This window comes from Mycteria americana (genome assembly GCF_035582795.1).
Source record: "Mycteria americana isolate JAX WOST 10 ecotype Jacksonville Zoo and Gardens chromosome Z unlocalized genomic scaffold, USCA_MyAme_1.0 Scaffold_30, whole genome shotgun sequence".
NCBI classification, from domain to species: domain Eukaryota; kingdom Metazoa; phylum Chordata; class Aves; order Ciconiiformes; family Ciconiidae; genus Mycteria; species Mycteria americana.
Window position 1 is genome coordinate 2718663 of NW_027445437.1, and position 18601 is coordinate 2737263.

General features: G+C 41.7%; 2 protein-coding genes across 6 annotated transcripts in view; one reads left to right on the forward strand and one right to left on the reverse strand.

Moving 5' to 3' along the window:
• ALPK2 (alpha kinase 2) overlaps nucleotides 1–15841 on the reverse strand; it is a 54067-nt gene extending 38226 nt beyond the window's left edge. Inside the window, exons 1-5 of the mRNA XM_075489090.1 lie at nucleotides 15609–15841; nucleotides 14659–14693; nucleotides 13525–13578; nucleotides 13132–13249; nucleotides 505–2210 (exon numbers count right to left, since the gene is read on the reverse strand). Of these exons, the coding sequence (XP_075345205.1) occupies nucleotides 505–1992 (1488 nt within the window). The 5' untranslated portion in view covers nucleotides 1993–2210; nucleotides 13132–13249; nucleotides 13525–13578; nucleotides 14659–14693; nucleotides 15609–15841. The remainder of the gene's footprint in view (nucleotides 1–504; nucleotides 2211–13131; nucleotides 13250–13524; nucleotides 13579–14658; nucleotides 14694–15608) is intronic.
• Nucleotides 15842–15877: 36 nt separating this feature from the next.
• The window catches only part of MALT1 (MALT1 paracaspase), a 38075-nt gene continuing 35351 nt past the window's right edge, over nucleotides 15878–18601 (forward strand). For all 5 annotated transcript variants that reach the window (XM_075489034.1, XM_075489035.1, XM_075489036.1 and 2 more), the window contains exons 1-2: nucleotides 15878–16096; nucleotides 17936–18102. In XM_075489034.1, the coding sequence (XP_075345149.1) occupies nucleotides 15936–16096; nucleotides 17936–18102 (328 nt within the window). In that variant the 5' untranslated portion in view covers nucleotides 15878–15935. The remainder of the gene's footprint in view (nucleotides 16097–17935; nucleotides 18103–18601) is intronic.

Genomic DNA, 18601 nt, shown 5'->3' on the forward strand with positions numbered 1-18601 from the left:
CATTCACCTCTGTAATATGAACTCTCTGGATTAAATTCCCCTCCTTGTTATAAATTCAGAGCAAACCCCTGTTGATTTGTTTTAGATCTCCAGCACCATCACTGGATGACAATTTTGTTCTTTGAGTATAAACTGAAAAGAAAGTAAATCAAAACGTTCTCTGCTCACCATAGGTATTTGAGAAACTTTCTGGGTTGAAAGAAACGTTACTTTGATAAGACCTGTGCAATAGCCTACATATCAGATTTCCCTATCCAGCTGTCCAGAGTCCCATTAGTGCCTCTTACTATTATCAGTCTCACTCTATAATTAGAACAGCTTATGGTTTATTTGGGCCTTTTTCAAAACCAGATTTCCTTCCCAGCCGTAGCTGTCATTCAGAAGTACATGAATAGTACCTTTCAAAGTAATTTAAATTTTACATTATTTTGTGACAAACAGGAATAAAAAGCATTCAAATCAGTAGAGCAGCTCTTTCTATTAAATGATAAACACTTCACTTACCCTGGGTGAGATGTTTTCGTTTGGCATCTGATTTTGCTCAGACAGGCCCCAAGTCCTTTTCCTTTCCCAATGACAGTCTTGATCTGCCTCTTCTGTATGACACAAACCAGCCTGCATTTGCAAGCCTTCTGCCTCCTCAGGGACTTGTGTTGAAATGACACCTTCCTGACTGGGAAACAGAGCACTGGATTCCCTAACCTCTGCTGCAGTCTGGAAAGATTGTCCTATATTACTTACATATCTGCAAAGCTCTTTAGGGTTTAACAACTTTAAAAGGTTTCTTCTTAGACTTTCTGTTAAGGTACAGACAGCATGCCTTGCATTTTCCTCTGGAAAATTTCTTCCCCCTTCCTCTAGCAGCAATGAGCTTTCACCCAGCAAGTCCTTGTCAGTAATGTTTTCTGTCAATGTCTCTGAAGCCTGATTTGTCAAAGAAGCACCTGTGCCACTAGTAGAGGAGTCTGCCTTGGCACAAACGTTATCCTTGTTCTTTGATTTGTCAGTTGAGAAATCTGCAGCTGAGTGGCCACTTCCATTATTTTCTTCTTCAGTTCCAGGATGGTTATTTTCACTGTCTGCGGATGCAACAGGCACTTTATACTTTTCTTTGTCTTTCAAACTGGTACTTGTATCTCGGTGGTGTCCAACAGTGAGAGTCATCTCTGTCTGCAAAGGTGACTGGCTGTACATAGAGGGGTCTCTCCTTACATTTACTCCTTTGAATTTTGAGTGATGACCACAGAAGCCAATGGTGGTATCCATAGGCGTAGTGTTATCTGACACTTGGAACAGACAAGGCATTTCACCGAGGAAGTAAGCACACCCATCGCAATCCTTACTCAGTTTTAAATCATCTTCATCGTCGCTTTCTAATAAAAATTGTAATTTCTTTTTCCAGATTTCATTTTCATGCACTGTCAGCACATCTGAACATTCAGAATACTCTAGGTCATCATCAGAAAAGTCATCACTTACACTTGGAATTTTCTCTGCATAAATCTCCAGAATAGTGGCAGAATTTTCAGAATCATCTTTTACAAAATAATTTGGATTTACTATGGGAGTATCTGCCTGCTGACTGAACAGGGTGTTCATGTTTAGAGGTCTACCGAGCCCAGTCTTTTCACATGCCTGGACACCTGCCAGAGACCAACCAGATACAGAGTCTTCCGTGTTAAGGCAACAGTTGTCTGTGTGATAAGTGATTACATTTGAAGGGCGGGAATGCACCTGTCTGCTGCAGTATTTCTCTGCTTTTCCAGCAGTGACACTGACCATACTGTTAAAATGAATTAGGTCATCACCATTCTCTGAAAAATCCCTTAGGCAGGAAATATTTTCCTGGCTTTTAAATACATTTTTTACATCCATGTTGTCTTCCACGTTAGGCAAGTGTCTGTGGGATTTCTCAAATGGGGACAATACTTCTGCTTTTCTGAGCTTCTCAAGCAGTAAAGCACTGACTTTTGAAGAGTTAGAATCTAACATGGGGTCACCCTCACAGGGATAACTCTTGTGTTGTGCAAAATGTTTCTCGTTCTGCTCATTTTACCCTGAAGTCTCCCACATTGTCATATAGGTCAACAACAAATTCTGGGGAAGTTTTGGTTTTTGTATCTGATTTCGGTTCAACAAAAGTTGAACAGCAGGTCATTCTAGCTGTCAAACTGTCTCCAGGTACTGTTCAATGAAGTGCAGATCTTTCTCTGTGCACCTGCAGATAAAAGAAACCTGAAGTTTAAAATTACTTCTAAAATGGGTATACGTATTTTCTAAAAGGTCTTCAACTGACACATAGTTGCAAGCATTTTCAAAAAAGATAAATAATTATTTTAAAATCAAGATCAAACATTAAAGCAGTAACTATAACCCAGCTATCTAAGCAATGACACTTAATGGAAACCCATTATAACTGTCTGGAGTGATTTGTGCTAGGAAAACAAATTCTTAAGCATGCCTGTACATACACGTAGCAGCACAAAATAGGCTTTAGCATATGTGGTTTAGACATTTCTAAATGCAAATAGTAATCTGCAGACAATGTAAATTTTCACATGTGCATGATTTCTACAGGTACTAAGTACCTGCTATTTTGGTAGTCACACTGGCACACCAGTAGGCTATTCCTTGAATTGGCATCATAGGGACATAAATTCCAAAATCTCTTTGTAGAAATAGCTGGAACAATCAGTCTGGTTAGATTTTATAGGGCTATTTCTGTTTAAAGCAATTCTATTGTATTTTGTCTTGATATTTGCAATTTCTGTGGTGAGAGAACAATGAAATGAGGCTGATTAGCTTCAATTTGCTGTTCATACTGAGTCTTATTTTCAAACAGCTGGGCAGTAGCAAAATGGTGTGGCAATGCACAATATACATAAAAACAAAGTGAAATACACCAAAAGGCTTCCATTAGCTAAATCCAAAGAAATATGGAATCATCTCTCTCTTCTTGTAAAAAAACCTTGTTTCCCAAGCATTCCCAAATCGTAGGATTTTAGATGCTTGAGATGTTCTTGTATAGTACTAGAGGCACTCTGGGTCATTCCTGACCACAGGGTACCCACGCTAATCACAGCAGGACTCTTCCACAATCCAGGGATCCACTCATCAGGGAAAGTAGTGTAGAAGAACTGAGTTTCAAGTAAATTTGAACTCACGGGGGACGCCAGACTAAAAGCTCTGAAACGTGGTGACCTATTTTTATTCACAGAACTGGTATGACATGAAGAACAGCAGGAAAAACTTTCTTGCCTTCCCGCTAATCTGATGAAGCAATTTAAAGACACCTCTATTCATTCTCCTTTTCCTTCTCCCTGCTGCTCCTATTGTGACCTTTTTAGCTAATGTCTCTCTCCTGGCTGCAAGATCACCAGCCACTAGCACTCTAGCACAGCAACCTTTCCCGACGCCCTTTCAAGCACTTTATAGTGCTCTGTCTGCTCTCTGCAGGGCCACAAGCAGAGCAGTCATCGGACCTGTCAGCACCCAGCTTCGTGCCACAGTCCACTGCGGACACTGATCAAAGTCAGTCAGTAAGAAAATATGTGGGAGCTAGATTAGAGCTTAATGGCTAAATAGCAAGGGGCTTGCATGGCTTGCTTGGAATCTGCCTCTCATGTAAAGAGCACAAAGAAGCTAGGTATATTTCCATTTCCTTCGGGCAAACCCTAACACAGGCAGCTTTTCCACAGAGTTACCCGGGAGGAGAAAAGCAGGAAGAGAAGGTGGTTAACAGGAAGGATACAAGAAGGGACAGTGTTAGGTTGTGTGATAAACAGTTTGACTCCATGCGCACAAAGGAGCGCAGAGGAACAACAGCTGATGGGGACAACAGACCAGCACCCTCTCCCAGCATACAACATATATCTGTGTTGTATACATGCGTACGCTGGTTGGACTGGTGGGCATGGAGCTGCAGCAGCCTTGCTGTAAGGCTGCTGGCTTCAGCACCTCCTAACAGGCAACCCAGGTCAGGAGAGAGGAGAGAGGAGAGGAAAGGAGAGGCGAGGAGAGAGTTCAGTATTTGTGACACGAGAAAGGGGAGCGGTAGTGGTAGTGAAAAGGGAGCGGTAGAGGTAGTGAAAAGGCAGCAGAGAGGCAACATGTTTTGTCAATTTAGTCTTGGAATAAATTAGCAAAGGTCCAGCATACAAGGAAGTGGAGGCCAACAGAAAAGGCTGCTTTGAAGAGCAAGCCTGATGTGCCACAGAGGTATATTGTCAGCTCAGAGGTGTAGCCGGGAAGTTGCCAGAAGACACAGAAGATGACACAGCTTTAAAGTAGTACAAGCCAGCCTGGTCACAGTGGCTTGGCTAGCGATGCTTTGGAGCATGAAACACGCACTGCTGTACACAGTGTTACTGACATACAGAAGGTTTCAGGTTATCCACGCAGGAGGTACAGGGCAGAAGTGTGCAGGCTTCCTCAGACTACCACCTTTGAGCCTGAGAAGCAGTCTAGTTCAAAATCCCTCATAATAGGGGCTTCCCTGCTGAAGATGACAAGAAGACGATATTGAGAGGATACCAGTGCATATTGTAGTGGTTTTAAATAATCCAGATACCTGTCGACTGGCCCTGGGCCAACACTCTACACTTGCTTCATGCAGGCCTTTGAACTGCAATCTAGACCATGCGTCCAACAAGAGCCTGGAGAAAAAAGGCATCGGATCCCATTATCGTCAGCCTTTCAGATCTCTGATCACATTTTGCTTTCCATTCCAACTTTAAAAAATATAAATATTTAACAGAAAAAATGGAGCAGTAGAGATTAATCTTTTCCTGATCCATTTTATTACAGTGCCATGGAATTACCCCCCAGCATTCACCCATCCTCTTAAATATGTATTTGCCTAATGATCCCTGGTGCATTCTTTCAAATCTGCTTTCATCTGTGCTTTCAGAAGACCAGATGCCTCTTTCCTCTTTTTTGGAGGGTATAAGTTATTTTAAAAGCATGATAATTTTCCCAGCTGAAAAGAGCCTTGGCAACATTTTTTTAATGCAGATTGACTCACGAATACTCCTTACTGAAACAATTGTACTATAGTGTTATCATCATCTTAGTTCAGCTGCATTTTGACATTGAGGGGAAAAGAGCTGTCAGATTTCTCGATATGAAAATTAGATTAGATTGCTGTGCATTTTGGCAGATCCAACAATGGAAATTAAAGCAAAATAATGTTCCATGAGGAAACCCGCAATAAATGGTGGATTTCCACCCAAGATGAAGAGATTTTTTTTTTTTTAAATCTGGGGAGAAAATACAAGATATTAGATTAAACCATAATTTCAATTATTGAATTTAGATAGAAACTGGAAAGAGAACAGTTAGTGTAATACCCTCTCAGCTCCTCAAGAAAACTTGTGATAGAGGACGCATAATGAAATTCACTGAGGAAAGACGAAAGGGAGATCATGATAACTGACCATCAGCTATTGACTAGTAACCTGAAAATAAGCTCAATTCCTAATAAACTGGGTTCGGAACATTTGGTGGAAAGAAGACAAGAGAACATTTAAATGTATAAGGGTGTTCTGGCTGCTTGTCTGAAGTCTTGCTATGGAAACCAATGATGCTACTTGCTGAACCAGGTACTAGCTAATGACAGGAGGACAGTGAAGCAGAGCCACGTAGGAGAACTTAACACCACCAGGTTTTAGCAAGTAATGGTAAGAAAGGTGCCTATTTTGGTTATCTAATGATCTGTAAACATGTTTTCCATCTCTTACTGATCAGAACAGTGGCGATTGTTGGGGAATTTTTATGGTACACCTTGAGGCGAATTAAACACGTGTTTGTGCTTAAATAAAACAAAAAAGTATTTAATGAACAACGCAGTGGGCAGAGCCCTACCACCATAAGCGGTTCTACAAGGAGTCTGCAAAGATCGTCAGAAGCCCATTCCTTACATACACTGGCACCAGCACCAATTCGTGAGGGGCTGCGTGGGCGCCTCAGCCGGCCACAGGTCCATCCCCCAGGCCAGCTCTCCATCCCCCAGGCCAGCTCTGCTGCTCAACGGTGGCCCCCGGGCGCTCACATTGCGGGACAGCTACAAGGCAATACTGTGGCTGTTTCTTATCACCAAGGGACACTTCACTCCCTTACTGGGAGCAGTTTGGTCTCTGGCATTCCTGCTTCCAGCCAGCTTAACCCCTTCTGCACTTGGGCCTTCTTGTCCTCCGTGACAGAGGACAGTCACAAATTCCTCAGTCACAAATTGCCACTGCTGAGCAGCTACAATTCAAATTTCCCCTTCGCTATCCCTGGACATGTTGGCTTCCCCTTTCCCCTTCCTCCACCCATCTCTCAGGTCTGTCTCCACTGCCACAAAGAAAAACACATGCGTATCAGCAGAGTCCAATGTTACCTAAGCTTAATGCCTAGGAACTAAGGATAATGGAAAACAAAGCTGGCAGCAGCGTGAAAACAGTAACCCGAGAACCCGTGGTTGGATATGATTTAGGAGAAATAGAGAATTGATGAAAACCTGGAATGGCCAGATTAACAAGGCAGCAACAGGCAGTAAAGACATTTGTAGATGCTTCACCAAAATGCTTTTATGGCAGGAAATAATCAAAGTGTTTGTGAAAAACAATTAGTTTCAAATAGTATCATGCAAAAGAATGGCTAGAAAAAGCATCAAAATGGCTAAAACAATGACTCAACATTTCTCTAAGGAAAATAGATAATAAAACAAATTCACAAATTTTCAGAAAAAATGCTTTTTCATTTAAAATTCATACTTTGTCATAATTCCATACTGGTTTTGAAAAACTCATTCATAGTGAAAGAATTGTCTAAAATTCAAATTCTAAATAAAAACTTTGATTGTTCAAACTTATTTTCATTAAAATGCCAATATTTTTCCCAATTTGAAATGTATTTTTAAAATAAAAAATGTTCAACATTTGATCATTTATTCTGACTGAGACCAAAACATTTTTGAAAAATTACACTTTGATATGGAAGGAACAATGTCTAAATGAGTTTAATTTTTAGTAATAGCCATTTTGCAGATGGTTTTGGACCCAAAGCCGCTTACAATGATTTCAGAAGGAACTGTGGGCATAATTCTAATGTCAGCAAAAAATTTTTTAACTGACAAAAATATACAAGTTTGCTTAAACTTAAAAAGGGGCCATTAATTTTCCTCTCTTGCATCACATTTTTTTTCTACTTGATTTAGTAGGGAATCTACTACAATCCCTTTACAAAGGGAAATCTTCCTTTGTAAGCAATTTTACATTCACAGACATTATTTCTACAGAAAGCTTATGCATTTTACAAGCCCAGGAGGGAATTTGTGTCTTTCTGTGGGGTTCATTTTCTCTAGTCAGTGGAAAAAATTCCCTTTACTACCTCTCTGAAGTTTTTTCCTCTTATTTACTATCTATTCATCATGCAATCTCTGTTCTCTGCACAGTCCTGCTCAGCCCACACCCTTATTCAGCAGGATTTATTCCTATCTTTCAGATGCACTTGCTCCTCCTCCTCTTTCACAGGACCTGTCAGTCTATACCCATAGCCCATCCCCATTGTCTCTCTCCTTATCATTACGGCACCAGCTTTTTGGGCCAGGGACCATTCTGTGTATTCACATGCTGCCTGGCACAATGGGCACCTGATCTATGCCCAAGCCTTGTATAGTACTGCCGTACAATTAATATATGTAAACATGCTTTGACAACCAAAGCATTGTCTAGGTATGTCAGAAGCTCCACATCAGTGCATAAATACCCCTGTATGGCTGTACGTGTTCTGCAAATGCCCCACTTTACACCCACATCAGCGCAAAGGAGTGGGAAAGAAGAACCTGCATCAGCCCACACAAAGGGTTATCTTCACTAAACACACAGGAGGAATGAAACTGATAATCCTCCTATGTTTCATATGAAGAAATATCATTCCATCAACTAATATTTTGGTTTCTTTATACCAAGCTGACACTGGGTCTGGGATAACTGAAAACACAAGAAAAACGGATAGCTATATAAATAATGTGTGTTTGCAATAGCCTTAGATCACACAGACCATGTCTTCAGTAACTTATCTGCCATTGTCCACACTTGCGGGGCCGCACAAAATCTGGCAGATGCCTTTTGCTTAACTGGTCAAGGATTAACTTCCATTGAACTTCTACACGCAAACCTACAAACATGGAAGTCCATCTGCAATGCAGATATAGTTTTTTATAGTCCATTCCTATGAATAATATAAAATTTGTGGTTGAATCATTGCATATTTCCTCCTGCTGTTTCTGCAAAAGGATTACAACCAATAGTCTACTCCCCATTAATTCTCTGTGTTAATCAAAAATCCGAGGATGTATTTTTGAAGGTTCTATGCATCAGGTAAGAATATGAAAATCTCCATTTTCAGTTTCCAGAAAAATAAATCTCTAAACCACCAGCCACTACAATAAAGAAGAAACCTTGAAAACATGAAAACAAATGTCCTCAAATAAAAAGAAAAATAGAAAGAGGCATATCTATTTGTATTTTTTTTAAGCTACATGATTTTCAAACCAAAGCTCTTTAATTTCTTGAGTCCTGATGTGATTTTGGAACACTGCTTGATGACAGGTGAAGCAGTAGCTCTCAGACACAGCAGTAGTAGTCCAGCAACTCAATAATTCAAGCACTGCAGTTCAGAGCAGATTTGTGCTCTTAGAGACTTCCTGTGCAGCTTTCAAGGGAGGACTTCTACACAGCTTCTCAATAAATCTCTTATCCTCTTGAGGACACACAGTATAGACAAAAAACTGGTGAGTATCACAATTTGCAGAAAAATTTCTACTGAAATTTTATGAAATGAACTTGAATGCAAAATTAAGTAACATATGAACATTAAATAAAAGGTCACAGGCAAGGTGCTTTTATATTGTATATAATAAAAAAGTATTTAAGCTGCGCACAAAACTGTTGCAGAGTCCAACCCTAGCTCTGTAACATTTCAAATAAATTATTCTTTTATTATCAAAGAACACATACTAATTAACAAAATTATGCACATGAATAATGTGTCAGTAATTTATCTCATATTACCCAGGAAGAAGCAGTATTTAGATAATTATATTTATTTGGGTATAGCTGAGTGTAATTATATTATATTTAGATAACTACATTTATAATTATATCAAATAAAAATATATGACTTATCATACACTCTATCTCTGGGTCAAAAGTTCAATTTACAAAATGGAGTAAACAGGTTTCCTCTTGATAGCAATCATATTACTTGGTTCAAAGTGTTTGCTGCCTTTTTTGTATATTTACTTAATAAAACATCAAGAATTGCAGTTATTTTTCTAATAACAAAGTAGATGCCAGTTGCTAGTATATACATCAGCAGTTTCTTATGGAAAAAAAAAAACCAAAAACAAAACCCAAAACAAACAAAAAAACCCAGCGGATGACTCTACAGTGCCAGTGTGATCCAGAGTTTCTCTTCTGAGTAAGCTGGTTTTAGGCCCAGGTCCTAAAGCAGGTATTTTAACTCTGCCCTCTGTGGAATTCTCCTGGCTTCAAAGAAGCCATTCAGATTTGCACATTTTACAGAAACAGGTAAAAGTCCTTCATGGTGAAGTCAGTTACAGTATAGGTTCTGGATTAAAAACCATCCTGCAAAGCATGGGAATTTGAGCAGATTAGCCTCTATAGATCTGTTGGATGTTCTTATTTCTCTTAACATAAAATCATAGAATGGTTTGGGTTGGAAGGGACTTTTAAAGATCATATTGCAAAGACTATTTTAAATCTGATAGACCTGATAAAAGAAGTACGTTTTAAAACCAGGACTGACAAAAGATGTGGGAAATAGTTATGAACTAGAAACTGTTTCTATGGGGCAGAGGGAACTTCTCCTATATCAGGATCAAGGTCTTTACTGGGAAGTTCTTTATTTCTTTGTCATCGCTGATTTTTGCTTTCGTCTGGCTGGCATTTTGAGGTAGGAAAGAGAGAGCTGTGCTGAACGTCATCACTGTGATAAGAGAACAGAACTACACTACTTTAAATGAGCGCTTGGAGAAAGACTTGAACACACAGAAAGCACAATCTTTCTCCTGCGTACATATGTGTATATGAGGAGGCTGTGAATGCATGCATAACACAATCTGCTCACCCACTCTTTTAACACTTCTCTATCAGACTGATCTTGTTTAGAAAGTCAGCTTATGTGCTTCATTGTTTATTCTGAGATACTTGGTCTGAGACAACAAATTCCCCAAATGCCAGCAGAGTTTTCCGACTATCACCTCCACTCCGTAGGCCAAACTTTGGGATCTGGAGTTGTCCTTTTGAAAAACAATTATTATCCCTTAGACTATGCTACTAAATTTGGATTTATCAATAGCTCCTTCTCCATTTGCCTGGGCATACTATATACATTTTCATACATCCCTTTTTAGAGATGGTATATTGGCAGGTAGCTTCACCACAAAGAAAGCTGGTGGATATAATTAGATTTCAGTTAAGATAAACATGAAAAATCTCCAAACCAAAATGCTAATAACCACAAAACTTTTCTTTATGATGAACAGAAATGGTCATATACCATGCAGATCCAAACAGAAAGCTAGGTGGTACAGACAGCAGGATATTATAACATTATATTGATTAAAGGGGGAAAAAGCAGCAAAAACAGAACAGAAACAACAAAAAAAGCAGAAAGGAATCTCCACTAACCACATGATCTGAAGAAAACTCTAAAAGAGGCAGTGTCTAAAAGGTGGGACTAGGCAGAACTTCCCACCACCCGGGTCTGTATCCACACCCCTGCCTCACTCTGCCATCATGTTGGAATGAGTGCCACATACACACACTGTTCGCCCCTTCCCCTGTCTTTGGCACAGATGGAAAAGACAAGCACGCAGGATACAGCGGAGTCCTGCTGCAGCCTGGCCAGGTTCTCGCTCTGCATGATCAAGTACTGAGGCAGTACTGAGGAACGCAAGTCTAGACATAGACATAAACAAGAAAGTTTGGGGTGAAGTGCTGGCCACAAGAAGGCTTGTATATGTAATAATTGACTTCTATAGTGCTCAGGGAACCAGGACTTCATATGCATTTCTGTCAATGAATATGACTGTACTGTTTAAGATTAGGCATGAAAAGCCACATACCACAGACAGAAAGTCATAGCAATTCCTAGCATATGTATATGGGAACTGAAAGAATAACATTTACTGCAATAGCTTGCATAGCAAATAACTTGAAATAGCAAATGTAGCTTAAAATGAAATATTACTGCTAACAAAACTTGTGGTTTTATGACTCTGACTCTTAGTTTGCAGAGATACAAAGACATCACAGGCCTAATCACTCAAATAACCTTACAGATCCTTTCCAGAATGACCAACTATGGCACTGTGTGTATAATACACATCCTGTCATCCAGTCGTTTGTGAAATCTTAGTGTCCTGCCTGCTTAAACGCAGTTATGTTCCAAGGTTAATGCTAATTCCCTTTCCATTCTCCCTGGAAATATTTCTCAAATATGTCTTAACTTTCTTGCAGAGAGTTTGGACATGGTTTGTATAGCTGCAACGTTCCTCTAAGAAATCAATAGCCATAATTCCATCCACTCCCCGTTCCCAGCCTGCCAACTGTTTTGCATTTGGGAATATACACATTTTTTCACTTCCTCATCCAGGGCATCTCTCAACAGAGATTTTTTATTTTGTAGCAAATTCGATAAGTTTAGTGTTTTTCTTCTTCCAAAACAAAACAAAACATAGACTTTTGCTGTTATGCAATAAACACAGACATTACACACCAATTTAGATTTCTTAAATGAGGTACTATATTCCCTGCATGGAAATACATAAAATATATTTATATTTACAATCAGAAACGTACAACTTCTTTTTTTCCAAAGAGGTTGCCATGCATGTTTTGCCGTATTTCAATGCTTATTTTCATGTTCTCTTCTCAAACTTGTCCTTTAACAGAAATCAAAGCTTTTATTAAAAGTTTTCCTTTAAAAGTTTCATCAACGTTGGCATGTTTCTGTGAATCTTTTTTTCCCATGCATCCATCAGTACTGATGGAATCAAATTCCACATGAAATCTCTGATCTGCTTTCCTCCACTCCTAGTCTATACAAGCTTTCCAAAATGATTGTGCCAGACAGTCATAAAAACATTTTCCCAAAGTATTGTGATCATGCCTACACTCTCAAATGTTGTTACCTTGTAAAAGTTAAAATCTCCAAGACAACAGAAACTGGAATTCTAAAATTCAATTACAACTTTGTGAACTCTATTCACAATAGGACTACAGTAAGTATTTATACAGCAGTTTGCTTACTATAGAGTCTAACATTTGGTGGGGTAAGAGTAGTGAGAACCCACACAAGCAAGGATTTACGATGACTGCATTTTCTATTTGTTTCTGTATCTCACAGTAGTTCTTCCTGGAATCCCTAATGCTGGAACACAAACAATAACTATAACCCTATTATTTTTCTATAAATCCTTCAAGACACTGCAATCAAATCAAACATTTAGAGCAGCATATTTGTCAAAGAGCATTTAATGTCAGAAATCAAACTAGCAAAATACTGTATTATCTAAACCAATTATCATATATCTATTGTATTAACAAGATTTGGATAAGAAAAACATCGGTGAAGTTTTGGCTGTCCAAACAGCAGATGTCTGGAAAATACGTCCTTGCCAAATATACTGCGATATATTGCATTTCTTCAACTTCCGACATCCGAGGCTTTTTGGCAACTTTTATATTAGTGTACTGCCCATTGTAAACAGCACCACAGTATAAAGAAAACACCACAGCTAGAATTCGTTGGCTAAATGTAAGAATAATAAATGACTGGCTCTGCATATCTCTAGCAAAGACCTTAATATAGAGTAATTCAAATAAGCAATTACAGCACAACTCTTAACACTGATCTGTCTTAATCTATTTTTAACATTTGTCAAGCATCTGACACTGTCAGCATGAGCAATTCATGCATCTAGCCTGATAATCATCTACATGCTACCAAGTGACCAGATTTTTTCTCAGGAACGGAGGAAATTTTTACCCAATGAGTATTAGGCTATGCAATATATATTTAGAAAGAATAAAATGCATATTCCAGAATACCTAGTATCACTTACACATTCTTTAGCGAAGGAAGCTTGCTTTCGTACGATCTTTGCAATTTTGTTTGTCTTGCTGAAACTCGGTGGAAATACTACCAGAGGGTAGTTTCAGAAACTTTTAGCAGAATTCTAAATGCAACGTTTAAAAAAAAAAAAAAAAAATCTATCAAGGTGAGCAAAAATGACTATACTTTAGCAGAAGCAAATAACAAATCATATTTCCTGTTCAATAACAGTATAAATCACTATATTAATGTAGTGCATTAAGAATAAAGTAACTTACTCTTCTTCGTTTATTTATCTTTTATGATACGCATTGTATTTGCACACAGGAGAAAAAAAGTAGACAAGTAATTTTAAGAGTATAAACAATTTGACCTCTCAAACCACAAATGTGCACTTACCCTTGAGTGCTCCTTCTTTAAGTCCTAGAAGTGGGCCAGGCCTGTGGTTTGACTCTGTGTTACAAGACAAAAGACGTTTAATTTATGCATGTTGTTTCAGAGCTGAGAAGCTAGCTGAAAGCTTCAGTGTCGTTTTGCTAGTGTGACCTTAGTATAGTGAGTCTGATCACAGAACAGTTTGACTTTTAAGAGAGACTATTTCATTACATGCAGCAGATGGCTCTTCCCGGGAAAACCTCAGCCAGAGCGAGAGAGCTGGCAGTGACGAGAGGGTACATCCTACTTCCACAGAGGTCCACGGGAATTTCCTCATGGCCTTGGGAGAGAGGAAGTGTTGGCCTTAGCTTTTCATAATAAAGCACTGGGTTGTTTTTTAAAGCACATGCTTAAGTGTGCTTAACTGCTTTGCTAGGCACGTTGGGAATTTCTTATTTGCTTGAAGTTAAACACACAAAAGTTCTGTTGAACATGAGAAAATCTGCAATCCCTAATAAGCAGGTTGAGAAAACCAAAGGTGGATAGTGAACTTTTAACAATCACTACATAAAAATTCACCTAACGATTCACATTCCTCAAAGACAAATAAGTGAAGCCTGAATTAAGAAAGTATTCCCATTCCTGTTACCCAAGAAGCCGTGTCTCACACAGGAGGAACTTGAATGAATTGCACAAACTGCTCTGAGCTCAAGGGATCTAGAAAAGGCTGAAAAGCAAGTTTTGTGCCAAGTCTCCTCTCAAGCATTTTGCTGAAAGCACAGCTAAAACTGGTTATGAGATACTACAGTGCTAAATACTTCTTGCTCCCACTGTTATCTAGACCCAGATAGGAAACTGGTGTGTTCAGCAATAAATATAGCACCTACAACCATCCTCATTCAGGAATAGCAGCAGGGATATCTATGTTTTATATAACAGCCTAATAGTCAAAATAATGCCCAAAGAAATGAGAGACCAGGATTTAAAACCATATTCGACCTGAGGTAATTTAACTGTTTGACATTGTAGGAAGACACCCAACAAGCACAGACCATAGGCTGAGGTGGGTGAAAGGCACCTGCCTGATTTTCTAGCAGCTAAGTCATACACAGCTGTGGATAACTATCTATCATCAGGAAGTCAAATTCACTGTCTTACCTGTATCCATTTTGCCATGCAGATTGGTTTTGCACCTAAATTAGGAGAAATAAACTATTGGTTAATGATGCAGGAAAAAGCCACTCCATGCAATTTCTTCAAGTTAAGTCTAACTAAATGGCTTGTTTTTCAGAGATTCTGGACCCCACAGAAGTCAGGAGAGATGCTATACTGTTATCTGCTCTGCAGGCAGATGTGTATCTCCAAGCAGATGTAAGACCGTTTTGACTAGAGCAATGGAACCCAGGAGACAACAGACTCTACTGAACAGCAATGCTTACTAGTTTGGTCTCAATGCTGTGGTGCTGCAGCCACCTGACTTCCAGCTTGCTCACTGGGAAGGCAAGGCAGGCTTGCAGTCACATGAAAAAATACTGCAGAAATACAGGCAGCCACATTTGCATGCTTGATCACTGATCAGAAATGTTAGTAAGATTACTTTCTAAGGCACTTTCAGTCCACTTTGAGCAAGTTGTAATTCCAGAGAGATAAGAATTCCCCTTAGATCATGGCCACACTCATCTGTCCATTAGCAGCGATGGAGAGCAGTCACGGAAACATCTCTCCTCGGGAGACTCTTCCCGAGCAGTACCTCCTCTCCCTCACTGAAAGACACATAAGGGGCCTGACCCCTTAAGCTGGGCACTGGCTTGTCTGGGAACCGACAGCACACTGGAGAGTATGTGTCACAGAGAAGAGTCCACAGCTGTGTTGGCTGCGGTTAGATAAAGCCGTTTCTCCTCAAAGCCAGACCCCTGCCCCAGCATTGTAAGATTTTTGCCTGGTTTATCCCCCCACCCGACAACTCTCCCTCTCACAGGAGAGCTGCTCCCGGCTCTCTGGCCACGTCTGGCCTTCTCAGCGCCAGCTGCCCAGGCTGGCAGCAAGGTCCGACACTCAACTTTCCCATTTCAGAATAGGTAAGACAAAACCCTGAGCAGCTCCCTCACGCTGTCGGCAGCGCCGGAGCGCGCACTCCGGGCCCGAGGGAAGACCATCCCCTTCTGAAGGGCCACAGGCATGTGCCATTCCCAGGCACAGACATGGCGAGGGTCCTCTCAGAGGAGCGCGGAAAGCCAAGCCGCGCGCGAGGCAACAGCCGTGCGGTGCCGCGCCGTGCCCGAGGCGCGCGGCGCCCTGCTGCACCCTGCCGCACCGTGCTGCACCCTGCTGCGCCGTCCTGCACCGTGCGGCTGCGCTCGGCGCGTCCTTCCGGGCGGGAGCACCGCCCCGCGCCGGCCGTGCCTCGCCGCCGCTGGGGAGGCAGGAGAGGGGCGATGTCGGAGCCGGTGCGGAGCGCGCCGGGGTCCCTGCCCCTCAGCCGCCTGGCGGAGCCGCTGCTCCGGAGGCTCAGCGAGCTGCTGGACCGGGCAGCGCCCGGCAAGGGCTGGCGGGACCTGGCGCAGCGAGCGGGGAGCCGCGGCAGGGTCCGGCTGAGGTGAGGGCGGCCTGCGGGAGCGCGCAGGCAGCGCGGCACCCGGCGGCGGAGGCTGCGGGGCGGCCCGTGGCCCTGGGCTGCGCCGGGGGGCGGGAGGGGCCTCGGCGGGGGCCTCAGCGGGGCCGGCGGGGAAGCCGCGGGGCTCAGGTGGCGCAGCCCCGGGCGGAGGAGCCGGGCGTCCTGGCGTCCTGGCAGAGCGAAGGCTGAGGCCGTGGTGCCACCTCGGGGTCGAGGGTGGGGGACGCGCCGGCCCCGGGGTCCCTCCCGGAGCCCTCCCTGAGGCCGCGCTGTAGCTCATCCGTTGCTGAAAGCACACGGGACCGTGGGCGAAGCGGCCGGGCTGCGGTATCGCTCCTGAAGTCAGTGGCGGGACAGCGAGGATGAAGCAGGTGCGGGTTCGTCGTTGCTTACCAGCTCCTTTATGAGTTTGTACTCGAGCGAAAAGCAGCAGCTGAATGCTGCCGTTGTTTTGTTGCCGCTTCTCCCTGAATCCAGAGGTACCCAGCCTGCGCGGCAATGCTGTCCCTCCCCGTGACCCCGTACTTCATTTGTACAAGGGAAGGGGGCATCCCCTAACCGAAGCCCCGGTGCTGGGGCAGATAGGCTCGAGGGCACGTAGCCCCTCTCTAGGAGGTGCTTCCTTAGCCCCACATGAGGGCTTCCAGTGAAGAAGTAACAGGGTGCAAGCAGTGCGGTTTTTTGCTTTGCCACCTTTGTGGTTGGAAAGCATCCCCTTGTACCCCACCTGACTTTCCCCAGCGCAAATGCAGCCAATTGCTTGTCCTAGACAGGGAACATGGAAAATGTCTGTTGACTGTTCCCTGTAGCTCCTCTTGTCTATATTACGGTAAACACGTTCATTTTCTTCAACTCTTTCTTCCTAGGTCACATTCTCTAGATTGCTTCCTGATCGTTTTACTTCCTGTGGCTCTTCAAGATTTTGTTTAGAGGGTAGCATCTCAAAAAAATGAGGCATTTCAAGTGCAGCACTGAATGTACATTTTGAAGATGTGTCCTTTCTCTATTATGACTATATTTATTAAGATCGGGAAATAGAACCTGAGGACTACACTATGACCCCTCTGTAGGGCCTGTGGTTATGTTTGTTTCTCTGTATTACCCAGTAAAATACAGTGAAAGTCTACTTGATAAGTGAAAATACCTCCTCCAGCTTTGCATGGCACTGTGATTTAAGGAAAGAAACATTGATGAATCTTTTTAGTGGGTATACATAAAAATGCATTCCCTTTCTGTAGCTGTATTCATTTCATTATTATCTGTGTTATTTTAATCTGCTGTGATTGAAAGTGCATGAAGACTTAACACCAGAATTTAAAACTATTCATGTTTATACCTGGAGATGAATTTATTGGAGCAGTTAACTGCACTGTAGCGGTAGATGTGTGTATCAGTTAAGCTGTAGCAGTCACTTGTTTTAACAACTACTCTGAAAATCAAAGTCTTCCGGGACTTTCAAGTTAGTTTCTGACTTGCTCTTTACCGCTTCTGAATTAAAATGAAAGGTGCTGTACTTGTTTTTCTGCTGAGACTTTAAAAAGTGAAAATTAGAAGATTTCTTAATACATTTGGCCAGAATTGTTAGGTACAAGCATCTCTTGTTTTGTAGCATGCGACTCACTAATACCACTTTCTGTCTGTGGAGGTATCACTGTATAACTTCTGAACTCCTGAAACTTGAAGGAAATACTGCAAATATGTCCAAATCAGCTAGGAATTTCCCATCTTTTTACCCGTCTACAAGTGATTTTTAACTCTGCTCCTTTCTGAGGAAAAAGTAGTAAGAAGTCTATGCCATGACTTTCTCACATTATTTTGTAGCCCTCTGGATTTAGAACAGTGTTCCCTCAAAGTGCTGGAGCCAGAAGGAAGTCCCAGCTGGAGTCTCCTGAAACTGCTGGGAGATCGGGGTTGCACTGTGGTGGAGCTTATGGAGTTCTTGCAGGCCCTGGAGCATACAGAGGCTCTCCAGTGTCTCAGCCATTCAGGTCAGTTCTGGTTTGTGCTTTCACTGCAACTGTATGTTTTACACTGAAAACACTGAAGCATTTGTTTTCTACAGTAAGTAAAAGCATCTTTAGTGTTTGAATTCTAGTAGTTGGTATTCATAGGTTTACCATAGTAATTGGTTCATATGATTCTGAGATTAAAAGTAAGCCAAGTAGATAAGCAGGCTTAATGCAGTATTGTTGTAGACTTGGACTTGGCTGCATGGATATGACAGGTGCTGTCCATTCCCTCTGCTGACTTGGGTTCTGTATCAAACTATGCCTTTGGGAGCTGCTTATAGGACTGAAATGGTTGAGTTAGAAAGACAAGTAGTGTTGCCAGCCATCTGTTCGGGCTACAGGTTTCGTTAACTGCATTTCATAGCTTACCCTAATTGAAGGGGAAGGGTCCAATTAGTGCCAGTTCTGGTGCGTGTTGGATCCAGTCCAACTTGCTAATGGGACAGAAAAACAGACTAACTTAGGGTAGAACTAGATT